The sequence below is a fragment of the Trichoderma gamsii genome (genome assembly GCF_001481775.2).
Source record: "Trichoderma gamsii strain T6085 chromosome Unknown Scaffold_13.2, whole genome shotgun sequence".
Lineage (NCBI taxonomy): Eukaryota > Fungi > Ascomycota > Sordariomycetes > Hypocreales > Hypocreaceae > Trichoderma > Trichoderma gamsii.
In genome coordinates, this window is record NW_020171350.1 from 477,710 (window position 1) to 500,830 (window position 23,121).

General features: G+C 52.5%; 2 protein-coding genes across 2 annotated transcripts; one reads left to right on the forward strand and one right to left on the reverse strand.

The window, feature by feature from the left end:
- Window positions 1–15,584: 15,584 nt before the first annotated feature.
- TGAM01_v204585 (hypothetical protein) lies at window positions 15,585–17,885 on the reverse strand (the record flags this gene model as incomplete). Its single annotated transcript, XM_024549456.1, has 4 exons — window positions 15,585–15,815; window positions 16,202–16,333; window positions 16,588–16,962; window positions 17,592–17,885. The coding sequence occupies 4 exons, from the start codon at window positions 17,883–17,885 to the stop codon at window positions 15,585–15,587; spliced, it is 1,032 nt and encodes a 343-aa protein (XP_024405796.1).
- A 1,818-nt stretch (window positions 17,886–19,703) lies between these two features.
- TGAM01_v204586 (hypothetical protein) lies at window positions 19,704–21,713 on the forward strand (the record flags this gene model as incomplete). Its single annotated transcript, XM_018804515.2, has 3 exons — window positions 19,704–20,095; window positions 20,166–21,146; window positions 21,245–21,713. 3 exons carry the CDS (start codon window positions 19,704–19,706, stop codon window positions 21,711–21,713), a joined length of 1,842 nt encoding a protein of 613 aa, XP_018662328.2.
- Between the last annotated feature and the right edge of the window lie 1,408 nt (window positions 21,714–23,121).

Genomic DNA, 23,121 nt, shown 5'->3' on the forward strand with positions numbered 1-23,121 from the left:
ATTAGCATCCTGCAGGCACCTTTTTCCTGTTCGGCTCTAACATGCTATTTGCGCATTCGCTTTGGGTTACAAGATTCTAATCTGCCGGTGGGAGTCATGCGGGTCACGACCAGCACGCATGAGCAAATCCACGTGTCTCACAGCCTCCTCATCCTTCATCTGCTCTTCCTCTTTGTGGTATAATTGCCGACTGAATGGCGGCCCAAGGGAGCTGGGTTTTGATCTTTGCCGAAAAAGAAAATGAGAAGTGTAAAAAACAAAAAATCGGGAGGATGACAGACATTGTCTCAGCATTCTGGGGGAGTCGTTCTAATGTTTCTTGCCCCCCCCCCCCCCCCTTCTTTCTCATGACGGATATCGCGGTCCGAGGCGCTGAGAGAGAGTCATGGCAGAGACATTCGCAACCCACTGTAAAAATGGAGAGGCCCTTTTGACAGGACCACCGTAACCAGCGAGCCAGCACCGAGATTATGACAGAGGCACCTTTTTGCGCTATTGTGGGGGGGTCGTTGAAAAACGGCTCTCTTCTTCTCGGTGTTGACTCTGTCCATGCCTACTTGTTGGGTATTCTGTACTTGTTTCGTCGACGGCGACGCATTGACGATACTATCTTAGCTGCACTTTGGTGAGTTGTAAGGATGCCAAGCCCTGTCACTGCTGGATTTACCCCTCAGCGTCCCTCAACGACCCGAGAATCTCTGGAGGCACCTTGTCTCTCTCTCGGCTTCCCCTAAACGGGAAGAGTTCTGGAAGCTTTCTGGAAGCGTTCGACGAGGGGGCGTGTAGAATGAATGGTGGAGGTTTCTGCGGGGCTCATATCAGCTACTGTACATTGTAAGCCGAGCAATTGGAGAAGAGCCCAGGATTCCTTGAACGGAGTCGGTATAGATGATGGTTTTTTTTCGCTTGGCATGCAGGAAGCGATACTTTGGGACAGCATGCACACGCCCCTTTGGGATCACGCTGAGATCTTTGCACAACAAGGCAAATGCCCCAAGAACCTAGCCTGTAGGTTGGCGAGTCCGCTGCCGCAAGTCGGCGCGTTTCTCGCTAAACAGGAACTCGGTGCCCCCCTCGTTAGTTGGAGGCACGCACTTGTAGATGCTGGTACACTTGCTTGAAGATGCTATACAGGCATACAGTACAGTAGCGTCGAGATCCTGCTCTCCCTGCCCAAAAAGGGGGGCTAACCTAACCCAAAGCCCGTGCCGATTATGACGGCCAACTAACAAGTGCTCCATGACTCGAGCCCACCGGGACCCATTTAGACAACAGCACAGACAGCTCTTTGCTGGCTTGTCATCATCTCGATGGGGCCTTTTTCTCTTCAAAAACCTCCCGCTTATTAGTTATGCGGCCAGCGTATACTGCACACGTACTACCGCTACGAGTAATAATCACAGCCATTCGCGGTCCTGTGCCCATACGAGACACAGACGGACGGGCGCACGGCGGGCAGCGAATGCTTCTGCAGGCTGAGCTGAGCGGCCGAACCGAAACGACCGACCCTATCGCCGGCCCAGGGCTCGGCCTTTACAGACGTGCCGTTTGGTGGTGGCCGAGCTGTGAAGGGCTTACTCTACTGGGTATGTACTGGAGGCACTCGCAGTGTTGCAAACAGTAGCTTGGCTTACATAGTAGAGCATGAGAGGGAGCCAGTAGGTCGATCCTTGTGGCCTTTGGCCTGATGGCGTGATTATATCAAAACGCAGAAACGAAGCAGCATGGCTCTTCTTACACTTGTTGGAGTCGCACAACCAAAAGCCCAAAGACAGTGTGCAATGCATGCTGTGTATCCAGCCACGGGCAGGAAGGGCGTACCGCTCTCCTCGTCCTGCTATTCGTACGGCTCACCGGCCACGAGGGGATCTGCAGATGGGGCACAACGCCTCGTTGCAGCTGTGGGCTTATTCCCTTAGCAACAGGAATCTTTCTCCAGCAACGTGGTGCGCTGCCGTGACTCCGCGACGAGCAAGAGCTCGACGCACATCGCAAGTACCCGTAAGGCGCCTCGCCCTGCCATGGGGTACCTTGACCCTGCGTACCGGGATTTGTCCCCCAAAGTCCTAGCGGGCGGGAAGGCGACGGCACATGGCTTTTGCTCTTGGCCCTGAGAGTGGAGATTGCGAGGCGCTGCCCCGCTTGGTGGCTTCTTGTCTTGATGCTGTGTCGTTCTTTGAAGCAGGTTGTGCAAGAGTTGGCTACGTATATCACTGTGTTTTGTCATGAATCATAACGAAATCTTGAGGCCACAGGAGAGAGACGGAGAATGAGCCTCAGTTGAGTGAGACTGGAAGCAAAAGACAACTGCCGAGTTGCAGTACCAGCCTCGAGTGACAGACAAAGCCTTGGGTCATACCAGTGACGATGATGATGACCGATGACATAGCGAGGCTGTCTGGTTGCTCGCAAATTACTGCTGTGAATGGCATTGGCCTCACGCAGCAGGTACCCAAGAAAGAAAAACACGGACAGGCCGTCCAAGAGACTGCTAACACAGCATGTCCAACCACTCGAGTATAGACAGCCCAGGGCAGCCCACGAGGCCGATACTAAATGTTCCTAGAGACAAAGTAGTACCTCCTCCAACCGCCACGCCACATCCCATCCCAGGCTTCAGACCTCCTAGCGCCGGGCTTCACTTACAAGTACAAGTACCCAAGGTGTCTCGGTTACCGGCCGAGCCTGTGATTCTGCCCCTCACGGGAGGTGGCAGTGCCAAAATTGATTCCTGCTACTATTTCCCTTCTTGTGGCGTGTCTGGCCCTTTAGTTATATTACACCTGAATTTACCGCCTTGCGCAGGGAAGATGTACCTAGGCCTACAAGGAGTACACGGGGCTCTCACATGGGCGATTTTCTCCGATGCTTGGCCATGTCTCAATTCCTGGGGAACCAGGCCAGGCCAGGCCATCTCATCTCACATGCTTGGGGATATCCGAACTCCGTACAGTACCATTGTCGGCATTCGCTCACGGCCTTTAACCAGAAACGATGTGATATGGCAGGCAAAGTGCTGTGATGTAGTAAGCGGCATACTGCACGAGATGCCGTATGTTTTGTCGCATTGCCGCATTGAGAACACCACAAGATGCCATACCGGAGGGATATCCCACTTTCTTCCCCTAGCTAGCTCCTGGTCTCCAGATCAGCCTTGTCGAGGTCATGAATTCCATGATCCAGCTGCTACGGTAGCAGTTGCTGACAGCAAAAAAAAAAAAAAAGACGGCATGAATGACGACGACGATGATGCTGATGACCACCTAGAGAGAATGGGGGGGGAGGGGTATTCCTAATACCTCATACCCAATACTGCTACTCCTAGCCCATATCGAACATCCCCATCTCCATTCGCATCCCATGCCTCCGGTGACTATCCGAAAGAAAATATGCCACTGTCCCAGCACAAACCATGCTGCCCCCGAAATGATCATCATGGCAACATAAGCAAAAACCAAGCGTGTGTGCAAATCGCGTGCTTTCCCCTTCCCTTGCATCTAACACATCCGGGTAAGCCTCTGAGCTTAGCCCACCCAAGCCGCGATGGAAAGCGCGAAAGTCCGAAGCCACGGGAAGAAGCGTGAGATTGAAATTGAAAGAAGCAAATTCAAAAAAGGAAAGCCAAAAACTAATCCAACGAATCAATGTGTCCCATTCGTAAAACACACGAATCAGCAGCTAGAGATTCAGCCATTCAGCCATCCCGATCTACGATGGCGCTACCTCTTACCAGGGGCCCCATTTCTTTTTCCCTCCTCTGTCTACAACTATTTCCTACAGCAATACCGATGTCTGAACCGTCATCCCACATCCCTTGGCCCCAGTCTTTTTTTCCTTAAACTCGTCCCTTTCTTATTTCCTTGTGAAACCTTGTGTGTAGTAAGTAGCGCGCGCGCTCCCCCCTCGAGGATGTCGGAAATAGCCATGTAACGAGATCACAAATTAATATACATTAGCATCAAGCCAGCCGTTGGGGGAGGCTTGGTGCTAGACTGCAATGGCTGAACGACACAATAGACAAGCCCAGGGGCGTTTCGCACAAGAACGGTACCGGCGTGTACCTTTGCGAACTCGTACGGATTTTATTACTACACAGGGCGAGCGACCAATATCATACACCCCCCCTACCGACAGCCCGAATATCCGGGCGTCATTTGTCAAATTTCAGCCGCAGGGCACACGAAACAGTAGCAAAAAAAAAAAAGCTCAGCTTGCCGTTCCCGCAGTCACTCCCCCTCCATTATTGGCTCAAGATTGGGGGGGAGAAGACCCTCGATGACCCGCGATATGAAGGATACTTACTTGTAAGGCTGACCCCTCCATAAAGCCAGCCTCGCGAGTAGTGAACGCAGCCCTACCAGAGCTTGCATGACTCCTACATCGAGCTAGCTTTGCGTGAGTTCTTCCTTCGCTTTGAATGCCTGTTTTGGAATTCCCTGCCAGGTACTGCTACTACTCATATGATAGATGATTCACGACGACGAAAAGTCGTGAAAATCCCTTCCATTCTGTAATTTCTTACATACGTATAGGGTGAAACTATTTTATGACTTACAAACATGTAACAAGCTTGACTCGGAGGCTGTTCCGTTACGGAGCAGAGCTCCGGATATTAATTAAGCTTGGCGGTATGCAATATAATTTACATGCCCTTGTCTTTGCCACTTGCTGCAAGGTGCCGAATACAACGCCAGGCCAAGCTTTCTTTTTTTGTCACATCTTATAATTGACAAAGGACCGCAGAGGGGAGTGAACCAAAGCAAAAGGCTCATTAATTCCCATTATACACAACGTATGGATTTGCCCCTAGTGCCTGGTTTCGGGATATCAAGTCATTATTTGTCTGATTCCCCGGCGCTGGCTAGACTAGGTACCCAGTAGGATTCGCCCATGTATATTTTTGGTAACCCTTTTTCCATCAATTAGGGCTTAATATCCGAACCCTGCTGGGGTAAGATTTGACAGAGTTTGAGAGGATAAAAAAAAATGACAAACAAGGCAGAGATCTATTAATCGAAAAAGGGGAGCAACGAAAGAAAAAAAGCCCTGCGATGAATGCTACCCTACCAACGTCACCTGGCCTTGCCGGTTGGACGATCTCATGGGCTATCCCACACCAGCGCCATCAACACGCAGGGCCCAAGAACAGAAAATAGCATCCCCACATACTAGATACCACCATCCCACTGTTGTATTTCCTCTTCAGCTCCCGGTAGCTGGAGCTGAACTGCGGGAGAAGATGATCCTGAAAAGATAAAAAAGCCCCCTTACTACACTCCCTCCCGTATTCCTCAGAAAACGCGATTGTTAGCTTTTCAGCACCGTAAGCTCTTGTTCCCGCGCTAAGCCATTCAGCTCGGCTTCAGCCCCAACGAAAATCCACCTGCCGAGCAACGCCACGAACAAGTTTGCCGTATCGACTTGTACATAGTAGCGTAGTAATAATTTAGGGGAGGGGTGTTAAATTAGATTACTCTCCATCACATCGTATTGAACAAAACCACCCATGAAAAAAACGAAAAGGCACCCTCACTCCCCATACTTTTGGGTTGGAATCGTCCGGCCAAGCACGTGTAAAGGAAACGAAGTGGGCAATCGCCCTACAGCCCAGCCCAGCCCAGCCCAGCCATGCTCCTACAACGTGGATATCCCGTAAGAAGGGGAGGGGAGGAAAAAACGGCGGTGCGGGGGATGAGCTGCTAGCATGCATCAATGATAGCATTTACTTGCCCAAACAAGGCCACACGATTAGTGTTAGCAGCTGCAGCACGCCTTTATCAGCTATTAGGAAGCAGAGGGCAGAATCAAGTTTCCGTGTCGGGTCCGAGACAAGCTCCGAAGCCGCGCAGGCCTTGGAGCTCTCGCTCTATCTTTTTGCCTTTCCCTATTTCTTCTTGGGTATTGCCAGGTATCTATCGGGTTTGCTTTCGGTGGATGGGTAAGACGTATAGGGCGCAGAACCGATGAGCAACGCCAAGACAATCATGTACCATTATAAATAACCAATTATCCCTTTCTATCTCCCGCAGAATATATGCCTCGCCTTGGCATTGCCACGTGCAGATATTTGTACGAGCCTCATATAGTAGAACGCGAGTACGCCTAATAGTAGGCCATTACCGCTTACCGAGCCCCATCCGGGGTCAATTGCTGTTCAATCGAGCGAGGCTTGACTTTCAGCCCAGCATGTCATTTCGCGACTCCAAGCCCTGTGGGCCCCCGTTACCATTAGGCGTTGCACTACTATGAGCACTAGGCTGGTAGTATAGGCCTTTATAGCAGCAGCAGCAGCGTTCTATCTTGTTTTTAGGTTATTGGTGGAGATGGGAGTAGCAACAGCGGTTCCAACTCAGTTTCTTCATCTCAGCCTACTGGTAGGCTTACCTATGGCTCTGCTGCCGTTTAGATTTCAGACCGTCGGCGCACAATGGCTCTGTAACAGGCAACTATCGTCAGACAAAAGACGGATATCCGCTTACTTGTTCAGCCCAAAGTGTGGATACTTGCCGCCTTGTATCGTTCAACGTATGAAGTTTTGGATCATCATTTGCAATCACCAAAATGCTTACGCCATCTGCTACACCAAAGGGAGGGAAAAAAAAAAGTACAGTAGGAGAATGATTAAGCGATCGGGATCAATGAAGCTGTGGGAGCCTTACCTTTGGTAGACTAGCCCAAAGTCCTCTCGTCCTCCTCTTCGAATCATTCAAAGTTGCTCATTGCTCGCTTGTAGCCTTTCATCTCTGCCCAATAACGCAATACCCCTTTGACAATCTCATCCTACTAGGTTAAGGGAAAACAATTATAGTAAATGAAAACTCGTGTCGTCAACGCACCTAGATGCTTCTCCCATCCCATCCGTAATGCCTCCCTGCCGCTGCACAAAGCGTTGCCAAGATGCGTCTGCCGCCACCATCGCCAAACAGGCTCTTGGTACCCTGGCAGTCGTAGTAGTAGTAATCTCTACACTATTTTCGAATGCACCCCTCTAGCTCGATTCCGGCTCGAGTAGTAGAAGCAAAAAGACGAAAGGGGCTATTAGTGAAAATGATAAACCTCCATTGAGTCGTACCCGTTGGGTCTCGCAGGATGCACCGAAAAATCTCCAAAAACCAGGGCGTGCATGTCCGAGCCCGTCCGTCCTGCCGTCCCCTCTCCCGGCTCATCCTTCTTTTTATGCTTGAGTCTTTTTTTCTCCTTTGGGAATCAATTGTATAATTCCATAATCCCTCTTTCCGGGGGTGTGGTGAGGTGGCACTTACAACTCGTTCCCCCCCACGACTCGTTTCCATTTGGGAAGCATCCCTACAACATCACCCTCTCCCAGCCGTCACCACTTTTACAGCTTATTCATGAGCAGCATATCCAGCCAGTCACGAGTGCCTTCCCATTGCCTGACCCATACCCGCACCCGAACCCGACAGTTTGGGTCGCCGTTAATCAAGAGGGGCCCTAACCCTCCGACGAGTCGAAAAGTATGTATACTAATGCCTCAATGCAGCAATTTTTGAAGGAGACGGAACAGCAAAACCAGAAGCATGCCCAGAAGCATGGGCCGACGCTGTGCCGGCGTTACATTCCACGCGGAAAGATGCTCCATTTTCACAAAGGATGGAAGGATTGAGGGGCCGTCCTCATCGCTGGCCCCCTTGGGACTGGAACCCTTTTCTCATCTCCGGAACGGGACCACGGCGCGCCCCATCCTCCGTGTAAGCATGCCGGCATCTCGTCCAATGCCCAGGTCAAGCGATCTACTCACGAGGAGCGCTGAAGTGAGATGTGACAGCAGTTCAGGCTGGTAGCGTATGAGATAGGTTGATGGAAGTGCAAGCTGCCTTCTCGCGCATTTGCACGCCGGCGCAGTTAGTTCATCACTCCCGCCTCGCGTGCGGAGTAATCCCGCATGGGATGTCGCCTGTTGGGTCGAAAGCTTCCGTTAGCACGTCGTTTCTTCTCCGTTTAGCTGCTGTAGCGTGCGGAGCAGTGCGTGGTAGCGCAACGCCATGGCACGATATACAAGCAGGAATGCCCCAACCAGCAGCCCTACATACGGAGCACCAGCCAACACGTTCGAGGTTACCCTGCATCTGTTCTAGATTAGCAGTGAACAAACAACCACGGCATGTATGCTGCATCTGTTGGTCGATCAATGACGCGAGTAGGTAGTATCGAATGAGGTTCTTTTGTTGGGCTGTCCACTCTTCCCGTCTCTTTTTCATTCCGAATCATAATCGCCTGTTGTCGGACGGCGCGTAGCCGAAGCAGACGTAAATCTAGATCGCCAAAACCAGACAGTAGTGATGAGGTCTTCCACTACCAATCCAAGGCAATCCATACGAGCACCAAATCTAGACTGTGGTGCGTTATATTTGAATCTGATGGCCGTATCAGTTAAGCGAGTTTGAGGGACCTAGATCCGCACCAACATTGCCTGTTATGCCAAATCGCAAACCTCGATATACCGCCATGGGAGCGAGATCATTAGTACTCACACGCCCATACACACTATACAACCTGGCAAGTCCAACTCAAATGGGCTCAAGGGAGATACCGAAGAATGTCCACGCGGGACAGCACTGAATGAGGGGCCTAGATGTCACCACCATTGGATCCAGGGTCCGCATGAGCCAGAGTGACTCTCAAGATGTCATCTTCATTTAGGTACCGTAGGGTAAGAAAAAAGGAGCACGAATTATTTCCGACACGCCTTCTGGCGATGTCAATCCTTCCTGCGGAAATCTCTGCAAGCGAATCCGACGGAATTAAACAAGGTTGGCTCGTGGGCAATATACGAGTACTAGATGCTGTCGTATAACGTGACAGGATTTCTTCAGTTGGTCCTTTTCTGCCCCGCGCTGGCCCTACCAGGTATACGGCTCGGTATCTTCTTGCGCAGGCCAGATGCGGCAGCCTCTGCGCCCCTTGCGTCGGGAAATAGTAATGACGAGAATTGGCGCTTTCATTTGTTTTTTTCCCCTAACCCAGAGCAATATGTTGGAAGGGTTGCAGTCCGGCCTGATATAGAGAGATGACGAGTCAAACAGAATTGCCATCTGAGTGTTGGTCATATCCCAGGAAGACAGCTCTCTCTCATACAGTATGCACCGCAAACCGTATACGGCATCGGGCTAGCATATCGGGCTGTGCTGAATAAGTCTGAGCAAGGGGCATGCCGCTCTAGACGCTTCCAAAACAGGCAGCAGGTTTCTGCCACAGCAATTCACCGAAGCAATTCAGCGAAGCAACTTCGTAGTCCTGGCCCTGGCTTTGGCCACAGAATCCCGCCGCTGAGGTTTCCGCTTAACCCCTGCCCCTCCTCCCTAAAGACCTCTTGTCTCTCCAAGAGACAGCCCATCCTCTCAGTCTGCCAACTGGAAATTAGAGCCAGATAGCTAGCTGCAAAGGGAAAGCGAGCTATGCGAAGCGCTCTTTGCGCGGAAACAAGCCAACAGGAAAACGGGCACGTATCTGCGAAAGTGCCAAGGCGGTCACTATTCCGCTGGAGCTTCAAATGCCATTAGTGTTGCTCAACTTCAGCCCTGTGGCCGCTGGCCCTACAGCAGCCGCGCACTTACAGCCGCGCACAAATCATGCACCCCCCCTCTTTGGATGAGAAAAGCGGAAGCCGAGAGACAAAATCGGAAAAGCGAGGAAAACTGATGTTAGTGGTTGGCAAAAGAGTCTCCACTGCCGTCTAAGCCCAGGGAATGGGGCAGCCTCTGCCATGGCCGCCAGCCAATCAGCCGGGTCTGTCATCTATTGGCTCCCTCACACGCCCCGAGGCGCACCAAGAGCAGAGGAGTACAGAACTAGTACTGCTCGGGGAGGAGAAGGCCAAGGGGAGTACGAAGTACTTGCTCGTACCAAGTCGAGTTAGCAAGGGCAGCGATGTTGCCTGCTAGCTCATGTACGTGTGATCTATCTGTCGTAGGCACGAGCTCGAGTTCTCCATCATGCAAAGCCCTACAGCAGGGCTGCTTTAACTCGATTGGGTGAGAGAATTGGCCTAACCCTCATCAACGCAGATTCGCCCCTCTCATCTAGCTGGAGCATGCCTGGAGGGGCTGAAGCCAGGGAGCCGCGGCGGAGGGGCCTATCAGCGAGCTGCACCCCCAGGCTCGGACCCGAGGCATTCTCGTCCACATCCTTTGTCCGCATAGATCGGCCTAGGGCTTCATGCTTGCGTACGGTTAGTGCCCAGCCAGCTGAACTATTGTTTGGGTACCTAGGAGCAAATGCTTCCTGGAAGAAGTCATCACGGCAAGCGAAGGCGGCAAGCCAAGGGGTCGAAGAGAAACACAAGGCATACGCAGCGAATGAGAAACACAGCAGGGAGCCACATGACCGCCGTCTCCTGCGCCAAAATCATGCTCTCCAAAGCGCCCAGCCGAGATTGGTACTGTCTTACTCACCCTCCTTACTGCCGCCCCTTTGCTGATAGCTCAACGCCGTACAACACGTTAATTCATAGTGCGCGCGCACATGCGGCCAAATTCTCCGTCGAAATCCTTAAATTCAACCTCAGCTCGGCTCTAGGGAGCCTGGACAAGGGCGGCAGTCTGGGAGACTCCGTCGACTTTTATCCGTTTATGGTATGAAGCTCATGCCGGTTTGGGCTGCCTTCTCCGCAAATTTGCCTCGCTGCTTATCAATAGGCTTAGATGCAAGTTGGTAGGGCAGGTCGTCAGAATACCCAACTTTGTCTCAGCTCACCATCTGATGCGAGTCAAGATCCAGTCACCGTGGCAAATCTTGCGAGCCGCAATGCCATCATCGTGCCTCAATTCCGACCTGGTTGTTGCAACCATCCGCCGGGACGGCAGACGCAATGCGCAATTGCCTGCATCCCATCTCATGCAGGCAGGGAACTTGTCAGGGAACTTGTCAGGAAACTCGTTAGTCCGCCACGCAAGACTCCAAGCCACACACACCTGACAGTGCATAATCGCTTCTAAGCCTGGAATGGGAGAATATCCCGGGTTGCATTGTTATCAAACTCCCTGAACAAGCTGGATATCTCTTTCTTTTAATGAAAGATGGCCAAAAAAAAAACCGGCAAGAGCCTAAACCTTGATCCAAGTACTTACTGCAAAGCTGCCCAGCTCCTCTGCAGATACTGTAGCGTCATCAAATGACAAGCGCAGTCTGACTAGCGATCACTAGCGAAATAGTCCTTCTTGCGCCCGCGGCTCGACGTCTTCACCGCTGCCAGAAGCCTTCCTTTCAACGTGTACTCGTGGTTCAACGGTGGTGCGACAGTGGTTCGATGGATGATAGCAAATGCAATCATGAGTTGGTCTGACCTTTGGCCGCAGGGTGTGCAGTGCTCGCCTTGCCTCCCAACCGCGCTCCATGTCTCATCTCTCAGGCTTCGGCCGCCCGCAGTAGGACCGACGTACTCAGAGTCCAGTAGACGGAGACTAAGATCTTCAGGGGTTATCTTGCATCGGAAGGGATACAGTAGGCGATCTGACGCTAGGGAATCCGATTCTCTGCATTGTGCTCCGTACCAAGAAAAAAAGAAAGCGACGAGACGCATAACCCAGTCCCAAGGGCCAAGGATTCTGGCTAGCCATACTGTAGCATTTCCGCACTCCAACATGCCAATGCTAAGCGATCGGAGAAGACGTACACTTGAAGATACTCTCCGTCGTACGCCCCCACATACTTCGGACCGCATGGGGCTTATCATTCTTTTCCCAACCAACTTCCGATGCCCACCTGAAGCCCTTAGTTCATGGGAGCAGCACACAATATGTGGGGAACCCCAAACTTCATATCGGTATTGGTATCCTTTTTCTCCCTAATCATCGTGGGCTAAAGCTGGCCCATGATTCTCCCTAATTGCCTGTATTGGCTTAGCTTTCAGACGAATCGACAGACCGCCGTCTAGAATGCTTCTAGCGCTCTTCGCTAAGCCATATACCATCTAGCCTGTCTATCGGGTTTGCCAGATAACCGGGCCATGCTGTCATTCTTCGCCCGCTTTCGTCACGGCTGTCTTGACTTTTGCGTCCTAGTTGCCACATGAAACGCGGTCCCTTCCGCGAATTCCTTGTGCTGTGTCGCGTATACTTATACTTGTAGGATACACGTGTACTTGGCAGCTTGCTTTTGCATGTATCTGAGTGTGGAGCAGCATTCTATCCTTTTACACTCTATAACTCGCACCCCATCGACAAGCAATCTCGCCGGGGTGCTGGCGTAATGCGCTGCCGGTGATCTCATGACTAACACCACCATCGGCTGTTCACTTGTTGAGAAAGGCCATTCGCCGCTTTGCCGGACTCGCGATAGTCGCTTGTCTTTCATGTGAGGCAGAAGAATAACATTGTTTCAGCCGCCATCTTGCCCTAATCCAACCCAGGTGTTTCCGGATGAAGGATATAGAGCTGGCGGCGGGGGGGCGGCACACCTGCGCCGGCAGTTGACACGGCGTGCACCCGTGGCGGCGGCTTTCAAATCGGTCGTCGGAGCTCGGGACCCTCTTTTTATTGTCTTCGGACCGTGAATGCATACGAGTGTGCGAATAGGAAGCGGCCGTTGACATCGAATACGGGGCCTTTGCGTCAGGCGGCTCCAGTCTTAGCCCTTTGGCTCCCAAGATAGAGCCTGTTCCTGAGAGCTGTGGACCGGGCTACGGGGACCTCGACGACATCCCAGTCGCCGACCTCCCAAAACACTTCATGAGATTTGCTTTTGTATTGCATCTTTGAGTTCACATCTCCGGGGCTTCGCCATGTAAGACGCGGCGCGCTCGCAGCCCAAGTCCGCAATCATGATTATTCTTTGCGGGCGCCTCTGGACTCCATCAGCATGCGCACTGACTAGGCGTGCGAGCAGCATTCGAGGCGTTGAATACTTCAACAACATGGACCAGCATGCTAACGTTACCATACTGGGCGGGCCGTGGCTGTTGCGGGTCCTGCTTGCTCCTCGTTGCGCATCCCCTGATTTTTAGCATCAACAAGGGGCATGCCAATCTGGCAGACCTTCACAGCCCTACGGACAAAGCTGTGACACAGGAGGCGCACGCACGTTTCTGGTGGTGGGGAAGCGTAAATGATAGTTCGCGCCACTTTTCTGAGTCTCCGAGCGCTGCCAGGGAACCTAACCACTCCCTTGGTGCATCTTGTTTCCTCAATGATACCATGCTGCATAATCGCCCGGGGCACCGGCCTATCCGGTCTTTCATCTTGACGCTTGTCGTCTTAGCCGCAAAAGGAACAATCTCATTTAACAGACAGGAATCAAAAACAGAAAGATGTGATGCGTCGCTTTGCTCAACACATCCTGACTCAAGAGTTCTCCACATGCTTCCGCTCTAAGAGGACGCCGCGAGAAAATCTCCTGTCTCCCTTCGTCCGATTGTCCGAAAAAAAGAAGAAGAAAATTATTCCAGGAGATGATGAATCATACAAGTAGGAACCGGTATCTTTCTGCCTGGCCGAAAGAGCTACACGCAGGTCACCACATACCGTTTGTGTTTAGCGTATATTTCAGCCTTGTGAATCGCTCTTTCTTGGTGCAAGCTAGCCTTGATATGGTAATTGAACCAATCTTCGCTCCCCCGACAGCCCGACAATGGACTGCAGGCTTCTGGAAGCTCAGGCGGAAATCACGGCCGTATTCTGTAAGTGCTTATGTTGAATAACTCTGCTGCTCTCGGATACTTTTTTCTAGATAGATTGATGATGAGACTACTGCGAGGTAGTACTAGTAGTCGGAGATCTCGGTCGGCCCAGTTGTTGGCGTCAACGGCCCAGTATATGGTGGCAGCTTACCTGAGGGCGTCATACCCAATCAGGTGAATGATATCGTTTACATTCGCGTATTGGTAAGAAAAAGGCAGTAGTAATGGCTCTGTAACTAGATCTCAAGGCTTTTCGCATTTCTAAGCCTCGTATTCCTTGCCAGCGCTTTGAACGTAGAGACTTGGTGCAACGGGCTACTCTTGGTATGAGTTGTGTCCCCCCCTCTTACCTCGGTATGAATGGAGGCGAGTTCTTCCTCAAAATCGCCTAAAGTAATAGTATTGGAGACTGCATTTAGACCTATCAACGTAGAGTTGCATCTGCAACAAGCAATCGACTGCCGCGGCTTAGCTGCGGCTTCGGCGCCGTGACAAATTAGCGCGGCTAGTGTTGTACTGTAAGCCAAGTGAATCTGTTTCTCAAGAGCTCTTTGCGTTTGAAGACCCTTTCAGTGGGTCACTACCCGTAGTGCCATTGAGAGCCTGCCAAGGTTGACGGAACAATCCGTCCCCCTTTCTTTTGTCCCTCGCTTCCTCGACTCGTGCCACCGACGGATCGCTGCAACGGCCGAGAATTCAGGCCGCTCCGTTGATCTCGCTGTTAAGGAAGCCGCAGCAAGATATAGGTATACAACTAGACGTAGAGTGTGTCATGTATCGACTTTTGTCGCAAAAATATGGACTTCATCGGACGTATCGTAGCACACCCCCCTTGTCGCCTGCTCTCTTGATGTCGGCTGGGAGAGTCATGAAGCGTGAAAAATAATTCACTCTTCAAATGCTATCATATCGAGTGCGGTCCGGCGCTTGTTGAGTCTTCTTTTGGCGGGGAAAGTTGCCCTTGCCAGCCTCGTCCCACCTTTTACCTCTCGTTGGCGAATATGGCGGATAAATTTGGCGATGGGCATTCGAGTAATGATTGGCTAAACACGGGATTAGGCACCTGGCCCTGCTGGCTCTTGTAAGGCTGAGTGACGATTGGCCGACTTGCATGCATCGTTCGTCAATGCCGCATGGCAAGGCATTGCCCTGCTTATCCCGCCTAAGCGAGTGGTGGCCTAGGTTACATAGGCTTTTGCCATCGTCTCGTATTCCCCCAACAGTATGACACGGCTTGTAGCCTAAGCCTTACCGTGTATGATTGGCCGTTGTGCTGTCTCTACTTCGCCTTGCTAGTTGTTGTTTCCCTAAAGCAACTGTGCCAGCTGTTGTTATGAGGAGATCTGTGTAGTGTCTAGAATTGCCGACATTACATCCCGTGTATGCTGAATGGGCTAGTGCCCCTTGCGAGGGTCAGCTAGTGGATGATCAAGACTTCCTGATTAGCAGCTTGAATGGCCCGTACTGAAACTGTTGAGACCGGCAACTTTGTAAGTGTGTCAGCGGCTCGGAGAAGCACTGTCCAGGAATGCAAATATATCATAACACCAGAGGCCAGCTTTCGTGTGAAGGAATATATGCATGATCCCATCCGCAGCAGCCCGGGAACTCTCGAATAGCCTTGCTATACACAAATACCCATGGTACACAGTACGCTCAAGACTGTAATATGGTGGGGAAGTGGCTTTGAAGCAGGCTCTGCTGTCTTTGTCACGTGAGAGGAAATCCTTACCTCTCCAGCGGTACAACCGTAAATGGATATGGGCAGTCGTTCCCACCAGCTCCTCTCATACAGCTTGGCCGTCATTTTCACGGTTGATCTGATCTCGTCTTTTTGGCGGGTAGTTGCGAGATGCAGCATGAATTGGGAAGTGGCGCTCACACCTGGATTGCCCTAGCCCGGATACAGTACAATATTCCTTTGGCGCCAGTAGCTGCTTGGCTTTGTTGACTACTTGATCGAATCCAGCGTTGTAATTCCTTGGGATTGAGGAGCAGTATAGTTGCATATCAGTCCTTGTTCTTCATCGGACGAGCTGAGCGGTGTGATGGCTGACGAAAAGCAAATGATAAGGCTGGTGATCTGGCCAAGCAGTAAATCTGCAGCATTCGCCATAGTCCGTGGGTCGGGTCCGGCGACTAGCAAAGCGGTCGAAATCCATAGCTGCTCAGCCAAGTGTTCTTGGGTGGGTTAGTATATTAGTCCTATACGCCAGCTAGTATAAGCAATGGGCTGCAAGGATAGGTAGAGCTAGCACTTAAAAGGCCCCCCGGGGAATGTTGTCCACGGAAAATCGTCGTCGGTGCTCACGCTGCAGAGTGCATGGATAATGACAAGTGGCGCTGCCCTTGCTAAGTGATTAAGTAACGAGCTGAGGTTTGGGCTAGAGTTGGGGCGATTCAGCCCTCCAAGGAGTAGAAGTGCTCATGCGCAGGCGGACCGGTAGGGCGCAGACACCAATGATTCGTTCTTGGGTGGACAGCGGAATCTGCTGCGTGGAACGGAACTGCAGGCCTACTCGGCTCCGCCTAGCTGAAGCTATGCGCGGCAGGACAGGTTACTGTAGAAAGTGACCACGCTTGATTACTTATACCGTCATGAGCAGCGCGGAATTTCGACACGCCATTGCAAGCCACAAACGCGCTGAGGGCAGTGGCACCGGATTTCGACGGAATAAATCGAGGCGGATCAAGGAGTCCTGCTGAAGGAATTAGCTAGTAGCAGACAAGAACTTCGATGTGAGCGGGGGCACGATTCATAGACTCGACAGACAGAGGCATTCGCAAACAGTAATGCAGCAGTGGTAGACAATGAAAAGCCGTGAAGGAGAAGCTGTAGATATTTCGTGGTAACAGCGAGCTATGGCGCGGTGTCGTCGGTGTAGAGTTTTGATAGGAGGTTGTTCTTTCCCAGCTTGTGCAGCAGTCGGGGTACAACCTACTCGCTATCGCTGACCATCAAATTTGCCTATTGCAGGTAACGAGGTCCTACAATTAGCGTAGACCAAGACGCCATCAGGCGGTACCCAGTACTGACGAAGTGTGGCAACCAGTAAAACATGGCAAGTACCTGGGCTCTCTGCCTCAGGCGACTCGCCCTCATCGGCCGTCTTCGCCTTGAGCCATCTTCGCCTTGAGTTTCTCCTACACCAGACAAGCATCTCCAATATCGACAAACCGCTTGCGCGCGTGCAATCCTGCATCTCCATCATTTGCATGAGCAGCCGCGCACCTCGCATTGCATTGGCCTGGCCCAAGCGGTACCGAGTGCCGGCCAAGCTGTCGAGTAATACAGCCCAGGCGGCTAGCTTTTGGCGCTGGACTACCTGCTACTACTGGATAGTCGCTGGCACTACTGCTATGCTTCACGTCAGGCTTGAAGCGTAGAGAGCAACGATCTCCCGCAGATCAGCACGACACCTGGTTCGCGGCGGCCACCGCTAACGTCAGAGTTGGTTGCGATGCTGGCGAGTATGAGCAATGAGTCGTAGCCAGTGCGAACGTGCTGCAATCAAGGCCCAGCGGCACGCCTGAAACATCATCTCCCGCTGACTTTTACTGCTAGATCCTCTCATTCTCGCTGCATACGCCATTCCACTGCCTCTAATGAGGGCCCTTATTCTTGGCAGGCGAATTACTAAACAGCCAGCCCTGGATCTCGAACTGGACATACGATGTACAAGGTGTTGGCGCCAGAAGTCCCGCGGCTACAGTCGTCATACTTGTACATCCATGGCCTTGGACAAAGAGGAAGCGTGTATGTATGTATGTATGTATGTATGTATGTAAGAGGCACCCTTACCTGTACTTCTGCAGCGCAGGGCTGCCAGAACAGAGCCAGAGCCAGAGCCCTACACCCCTCCCTCCGACTACTGCTCCTATATATGCTAGCCGCAGGAATATGTTCTTTTCCGTTTCGGCCCTGGAATTGCTGCCATTGGTTTAGTCTTCAACTCACAGGCCGAACGATCGCCGAGCGATCCTTGAGCTGCTGCTTCCTCGTTCTGCCGCTCCGTTCTGCCGCTCCGTTGCCAGGGGCCTGGAAACTGCTGCTCCCATATGGACACTGGTGGCCACTTTTGGCGAGTATGTTGTCTTCCGCTTCCGTACGGACGGAGCAGAGCGCGTGTGTGGCGTATGTACAAGCACAAAGAGTGCTCGCAGCAGGGATAGGAGAGATTGAACACAATAGAGTGGGAAGACGGACATACGGGATGGGAGGCGAGTGGAGCGACTGCAAGCCAGCCAGCATATCCAGCCCAGCGTCCGGCATCATCAGTTTGCCAGCACCACAACACCCAGGGCCGCGGAGCTCACCTCGACCTGAGATGGATGTTGCCTGGCTACCTTAATTGCTTAGCGCTGCCTTGGTCCTCGTCCACTCGTCTCTCGCCCAGCCCTGCCTAAAAAACAGGCTCTCCACTGGCGGGATCAATGGCCTTGTCTATATGCACACCACCGTGCGGGTCCCTGCCCGCATCATCCACGCCTCTACGCCCCCTCCCCGGCAGCATTCTCAGACGGCGTCAGTGCTGGCCCTACAGCCCAGCGCTGAGCATACGCCCCTCTCCCCAGGCCAGAAAAAGGCCATAGGGCACTAAGACAGGGCTGCCCACGCGCATCCCGTGTCGCTACTCTCTTGTACGACGGTGCTTAGAGTAGCCGCACCCGTGGGCCGTTGGTCCCTAAGCCCTCCTATGTACCTGTAGGTACACGCCAGCAGCTTGGAGAGGGGGGCAGCTCGCAGTCCAATTCCATCGCACCTCGCAAGTCAACCGATCCTCTGGGAACGCCTTTCGTTACTTGGCTTCTGCCGCTGCTTCTGCTACTGGGTAGTAGTCATGCCATGCTCCCTGTATCTCGGCCCTTGCTGCTGGTGTACATGCCCCCAAGGGAATACTGCCTGTGAGTAGAAACATCAATGGAATACGCCCCTCCCCTCTCTCTGTTTTCTCCGCTCTGCTCCAATAGGGTTGGCGCATCTCGCTCTTTTGCTGGCTTCTGACACTAAACACTCGTTACCAGGCACATATACCATGGTATATGGTGTAGCAAGTTATCAGTGAATGCTCGTGTCTTGTTCGCCTCCCCAGCTGATGGTCGAACTGATGTGGCTCTGCATTGCCGTCGGCTCGTTGATAATAGGAAGGGGTAGGCAGAAAAAAGCGCGACAGGGCAAAGAGATAGGCTACTTTTGGACACAAGAAACAAATGGCAACCATACTCCCACGGCGCCCCTTGTCCAACCAAATCCCCGGCTCTGCTTTGGCCAAACGACCACCCGCGCACTAACAGGATTAGCACTTGTTGGAGAGGGCCATCTCATGCTGGTCGCTTTGTCGCCTCGACACGCCCCTGGCGCTGCCCTCTGCTCACCCTTCTTATTCCCACACCCGCTCTTTCTCTCTCTTCTCTCTCTGGGTCGAGCAGCGGGACTAAGCTTTGATATTCTCTTGTTTCCCGCTCCTCGCCCCTACATACATTAAAGCGTTCTTAACCTCCCACATGTTATAATTCGAGGACATCCCATGTCTTTGGTCACCTCAACTTGCCTCTAGTGGCTTCGTGTATCATTCTTCGAGCCCTTGTTCTTCATTCCTATTCGTCTTCAACACTTTTGCCTCATTCTATGGACCTATCTTTGCTGTCCCGTTCAGCTATCATCCCAAACCACGCTCACCTACGTACCTGCAGTACGCACTGCCTTGGAAGACCTTGCGGCCCCTAGAGCTGGACTTGGACAAACGCCAAAAAAAAAAGAACAACAAAAAAAAAAAAAAAAAAAAAACTCCGAATTCGTTGCCACCTACGCAGCTCTGCCCTCCTTCGCCTACAGCGACACGTAACGGCGGATTATCGTTGCCGCAGCTGAAGCAGCGGGCTTGCGTTCTCACTGGCGCATTGACTCCGTCGGCTATCATCAATTCCCATGACTCGAATGGGCGTGTAACGGCAAACACCTCTTCACGCTTTCCACATCAAAAGGCCCACCTCGGCCTCTGCCTCACCTCTTTGCAGCACCTCACTTGCAACTTCAAATACTCGCAATTCCCTTCCTCACCTCGCGACAATGGCCTTCCCCCCACAGTATCGAGAGGCTCCTCCTGCTCTGCCGAGCATCATCGTGCCTGGATCCGGCGCCAATCGATACAGAGACGACCTCACCTTCTCAAGAAGTCCGGCAATGGCCATCCCTGGCATGGATACACGAGACGACGTGCCCCCTCCGCTGCCTCCTCCACGGGTGCTTCCCTTTGGCGACGCCCCTACGCAATACCGTGACGACTCAAAAGACAAGAAAGAGTATTCTCGTGGTTCTTCTTTCGCCAGCCGCTCATCCTTGGCGAGTGGTTACGGCAGCATGAGCCCTTGTCACCTGGAGGAGCGACCGGGCTACAGGAGAAGGGAAACTGGAAGCATCAATAGCGACGAGGGTTATGCCAGCTATGCTTCAACAGAGAGGTGCGTAATTGTTGCAGGCTGCAACTGGGTTTGAAAAATATGATCAAGGCTAACTTGTAGACAATGGCAGATCTCGCGATTCCATCCCCACCGAGCCATTTGGACTTCACCACAACAGATTCCAATTCCAATCAGCAGCTGATATTCACGGCGATAGCATGAAGAGCCTGCTGACTCCCATCCGCACGCTGGAGAGATCGCCTCCACGCTCTCTTCTCACCAACTCCATGAGTGACATTGCTCGAGGGCTTCAGAATGAGGGCCGGTTTGCTCCCAGCTTCAACAACCTTCCCATCCAGCTCCCCATCCACAGCCGCGCAACCTTTGAGTCACAAACCCGAGACTCGCCCACCTTTTCTGCCGTCTCTCCCCTCTCCACGCCATTCTACCGATCCCCGATTGACCGCCGCTCGCCCTATGACAGCTCAGAACCCGACCGCTCGCCCCGAGGCAGATCAAGGCGGAACAACAGCGACGATGCCACCTCTACCCAGGGCAGCTTTGCCGACGACATGGACATGGAGGAGACGTCGTCATTGAAGAGGCTGCACATTGAAGATGCGTACGCAAGTGCCGGACAGAAGCGACGGGCAGCCAGCCCTGCATCGGACGACCTTGGCCTCCACATGATTCCTGGCCAGGGCGCCTCTCGCGGCTCTCCCACCCCTCGCCTATCGACGGGCGCCCAAACCGCGACGTCCATTCTCTCTAGCGCGCCTTCGCGATCCGGCTTCCTCATGTCTTCCATCTCCATCCCCTCTACGACTACCGCTAGCTGCTCCTTCGGCCACCGCTCCCCCGGTGGGGTCTCACCCGGGGCCCTCTCTCCCACATCATGCACCTCTCCATACAACACGCCCGCATCCCTCAACCCAAGCCCCAAGACCTCAGTTGCCAGCAGGGCATCTCTGCACTCACGGACCACGTCAGGCGCCGGCCCGCGGAAGCTCGCCGAGATGGCCAAGCCCGCGGGAGCCAAGTTTCAGGGGTTCTACATGTGCGAATGCTGTCCCAAGAAGCCCAAGAAGTTTGAGACAGCTGAAGAGCTCAGGTACGTAAATAGTCGCATTCTAGTTCTTTTTTTTTTTACAACGCGCCCCAGTTTTTCCCGCTTCGTCATTCTCAGTGGGTGCTGACTCATCCATCTAGTGCTCACGAAGCTGAAAAGCAGTATGAGTGCAGCTTCTGTGGCAACAGATTCAAGAACAAGAACGAGGCCGAGCGACACCAGAACTCGCTTCACGTGCGTCGCCATTCATGGTCATGCTCTGCACTATCTGGCTACAATCGGGCGTTCCACGAATCGACGACGCATCCCGGCGAGGCCGATGCATGCGGCTACTGCGGGGAGGAGTTCCCTCGTTCGGGACTTGGAGCGAGAGCCGGCTTACTGAACGGAGGGATCCAGGCAAGGCACGCCACTGACCAGGACTGGGAAGAGCGCATTCGACACCTACAGGAGCAGCACAAGTTCAGAGAGTGCAACTCCTCCAAGAAGTTCTACAGGGCCGACCACTTTCGGCAGCATCTCAAGCACAGTCACGCAGGCACCAGCGGCAAGTGGACCAACATGCTGGAGAATGCTTGTCTGATGGAAGAGGACCCTTCCCCAAGGTGAAGGAAAAAGAAACAAAAAAGAAATGAAAAAACTATGAAAAAAATAGAAGAGATTCTGGCTCTGGAAAGCTGCATTCGAAGCGCTGCAGGGATCCGCCCATGGGCGCGGCTGCTAGTCTACGAAGGCGCACCAACACACGAAAAGTTCCAATCAACTATTTCTGTATGAAGACGGCATGGCTATTTGTTTTTTTGTTTTTTATTATTTTTATTGTTTTGTGTTAAAAAGAATACCCGCTCCAGGAGGCGACATAGTGGAGCTCTGCATTGCATTGCCAGTCAAATAAATGATTTTCACATTGGCCGAGAAATTTTTCTTTTTTAAACTACATTATCGTTCCTTTTGTCTATAACGACCTCACGACGAGCAATTGATTATTCATAAATGGGCGTTTAGGTGTCGAACCACTCAAAAATAAGCAGGGCGCGCGCAGACAGATATCCCGTGGACTCGGCTTTTGGGAGATGGAGGCTATGATGACTGATCCGCAAGAGAGAGCTCGCGTGGACGAGTCGATTTTACAAGGGTATTTCATGGTTTGTTGGAGAGAGAATGTTGCCACTTTTGGGATGTTTAGAGAGCTGGCCAAGCACTGGAGCTATGGGGTGATTCCAAATGCGAACACCAGAGTCGCATGCGGTGTCCTGCTCATGGACAGCTACTGTGGTCAGAACGCACTGGTGCTATCCCTGAGAAGGGCTTTAAGGAGGAGCGAGGACCAGCAGAAAATGCCATTGGATGTCTGGATACAGGCCAGGCTGACAGACTACTGCGCGAAGCTGGGATGCAGAATTCCTAGGGTATTAGGGCATCCCCCCTCCACCGGCTGATTCCATGATGGGTGAGACGTGTACTTGCGCCTGTACCGCCGAATTCGGCGATGAGAGGCAGCTCCCCATGTCAGCAGCTCCCAGTAAGACGGACTCGCCAGAGGATTCAGGATCTCTTTTTTTCCGTCTCTCATCGCACCGCTGCCCTTTGTATTGCTGCTGCTACTTATTTTCTATAGCACTACTACTGCCCGAGTTTAGGCTAGCTGAATCTCGCAAAGTTCATCCGGAAACACAACAGATATTGATGATACCACTGCCTACTCGTCCAGTTTTTACAGTGCAGGTGCCCAGAGACCAGGGTTCAAAGGGGATTGGGTTGGCGTTGTGGATGCGATGGGATCGACACGACCAATTCTGAAACGAACTCACATGCGGTTCACGACATGGAAGTCCACCCTCTCGCAGAAGCTGTATGACGATGAGGACGTTTGATTCAATCACAATCACAGATGCAGAGCAAGATATACCACTCCTGTGCAGCAAACCGTTCTTGGGTCTTAGATGAGGTGCACAGGTGCGTGCTGTGGCGTGGTGTTTCGGGGAAGGGAGCAGACAAAGGACCATTTGGGGACGGG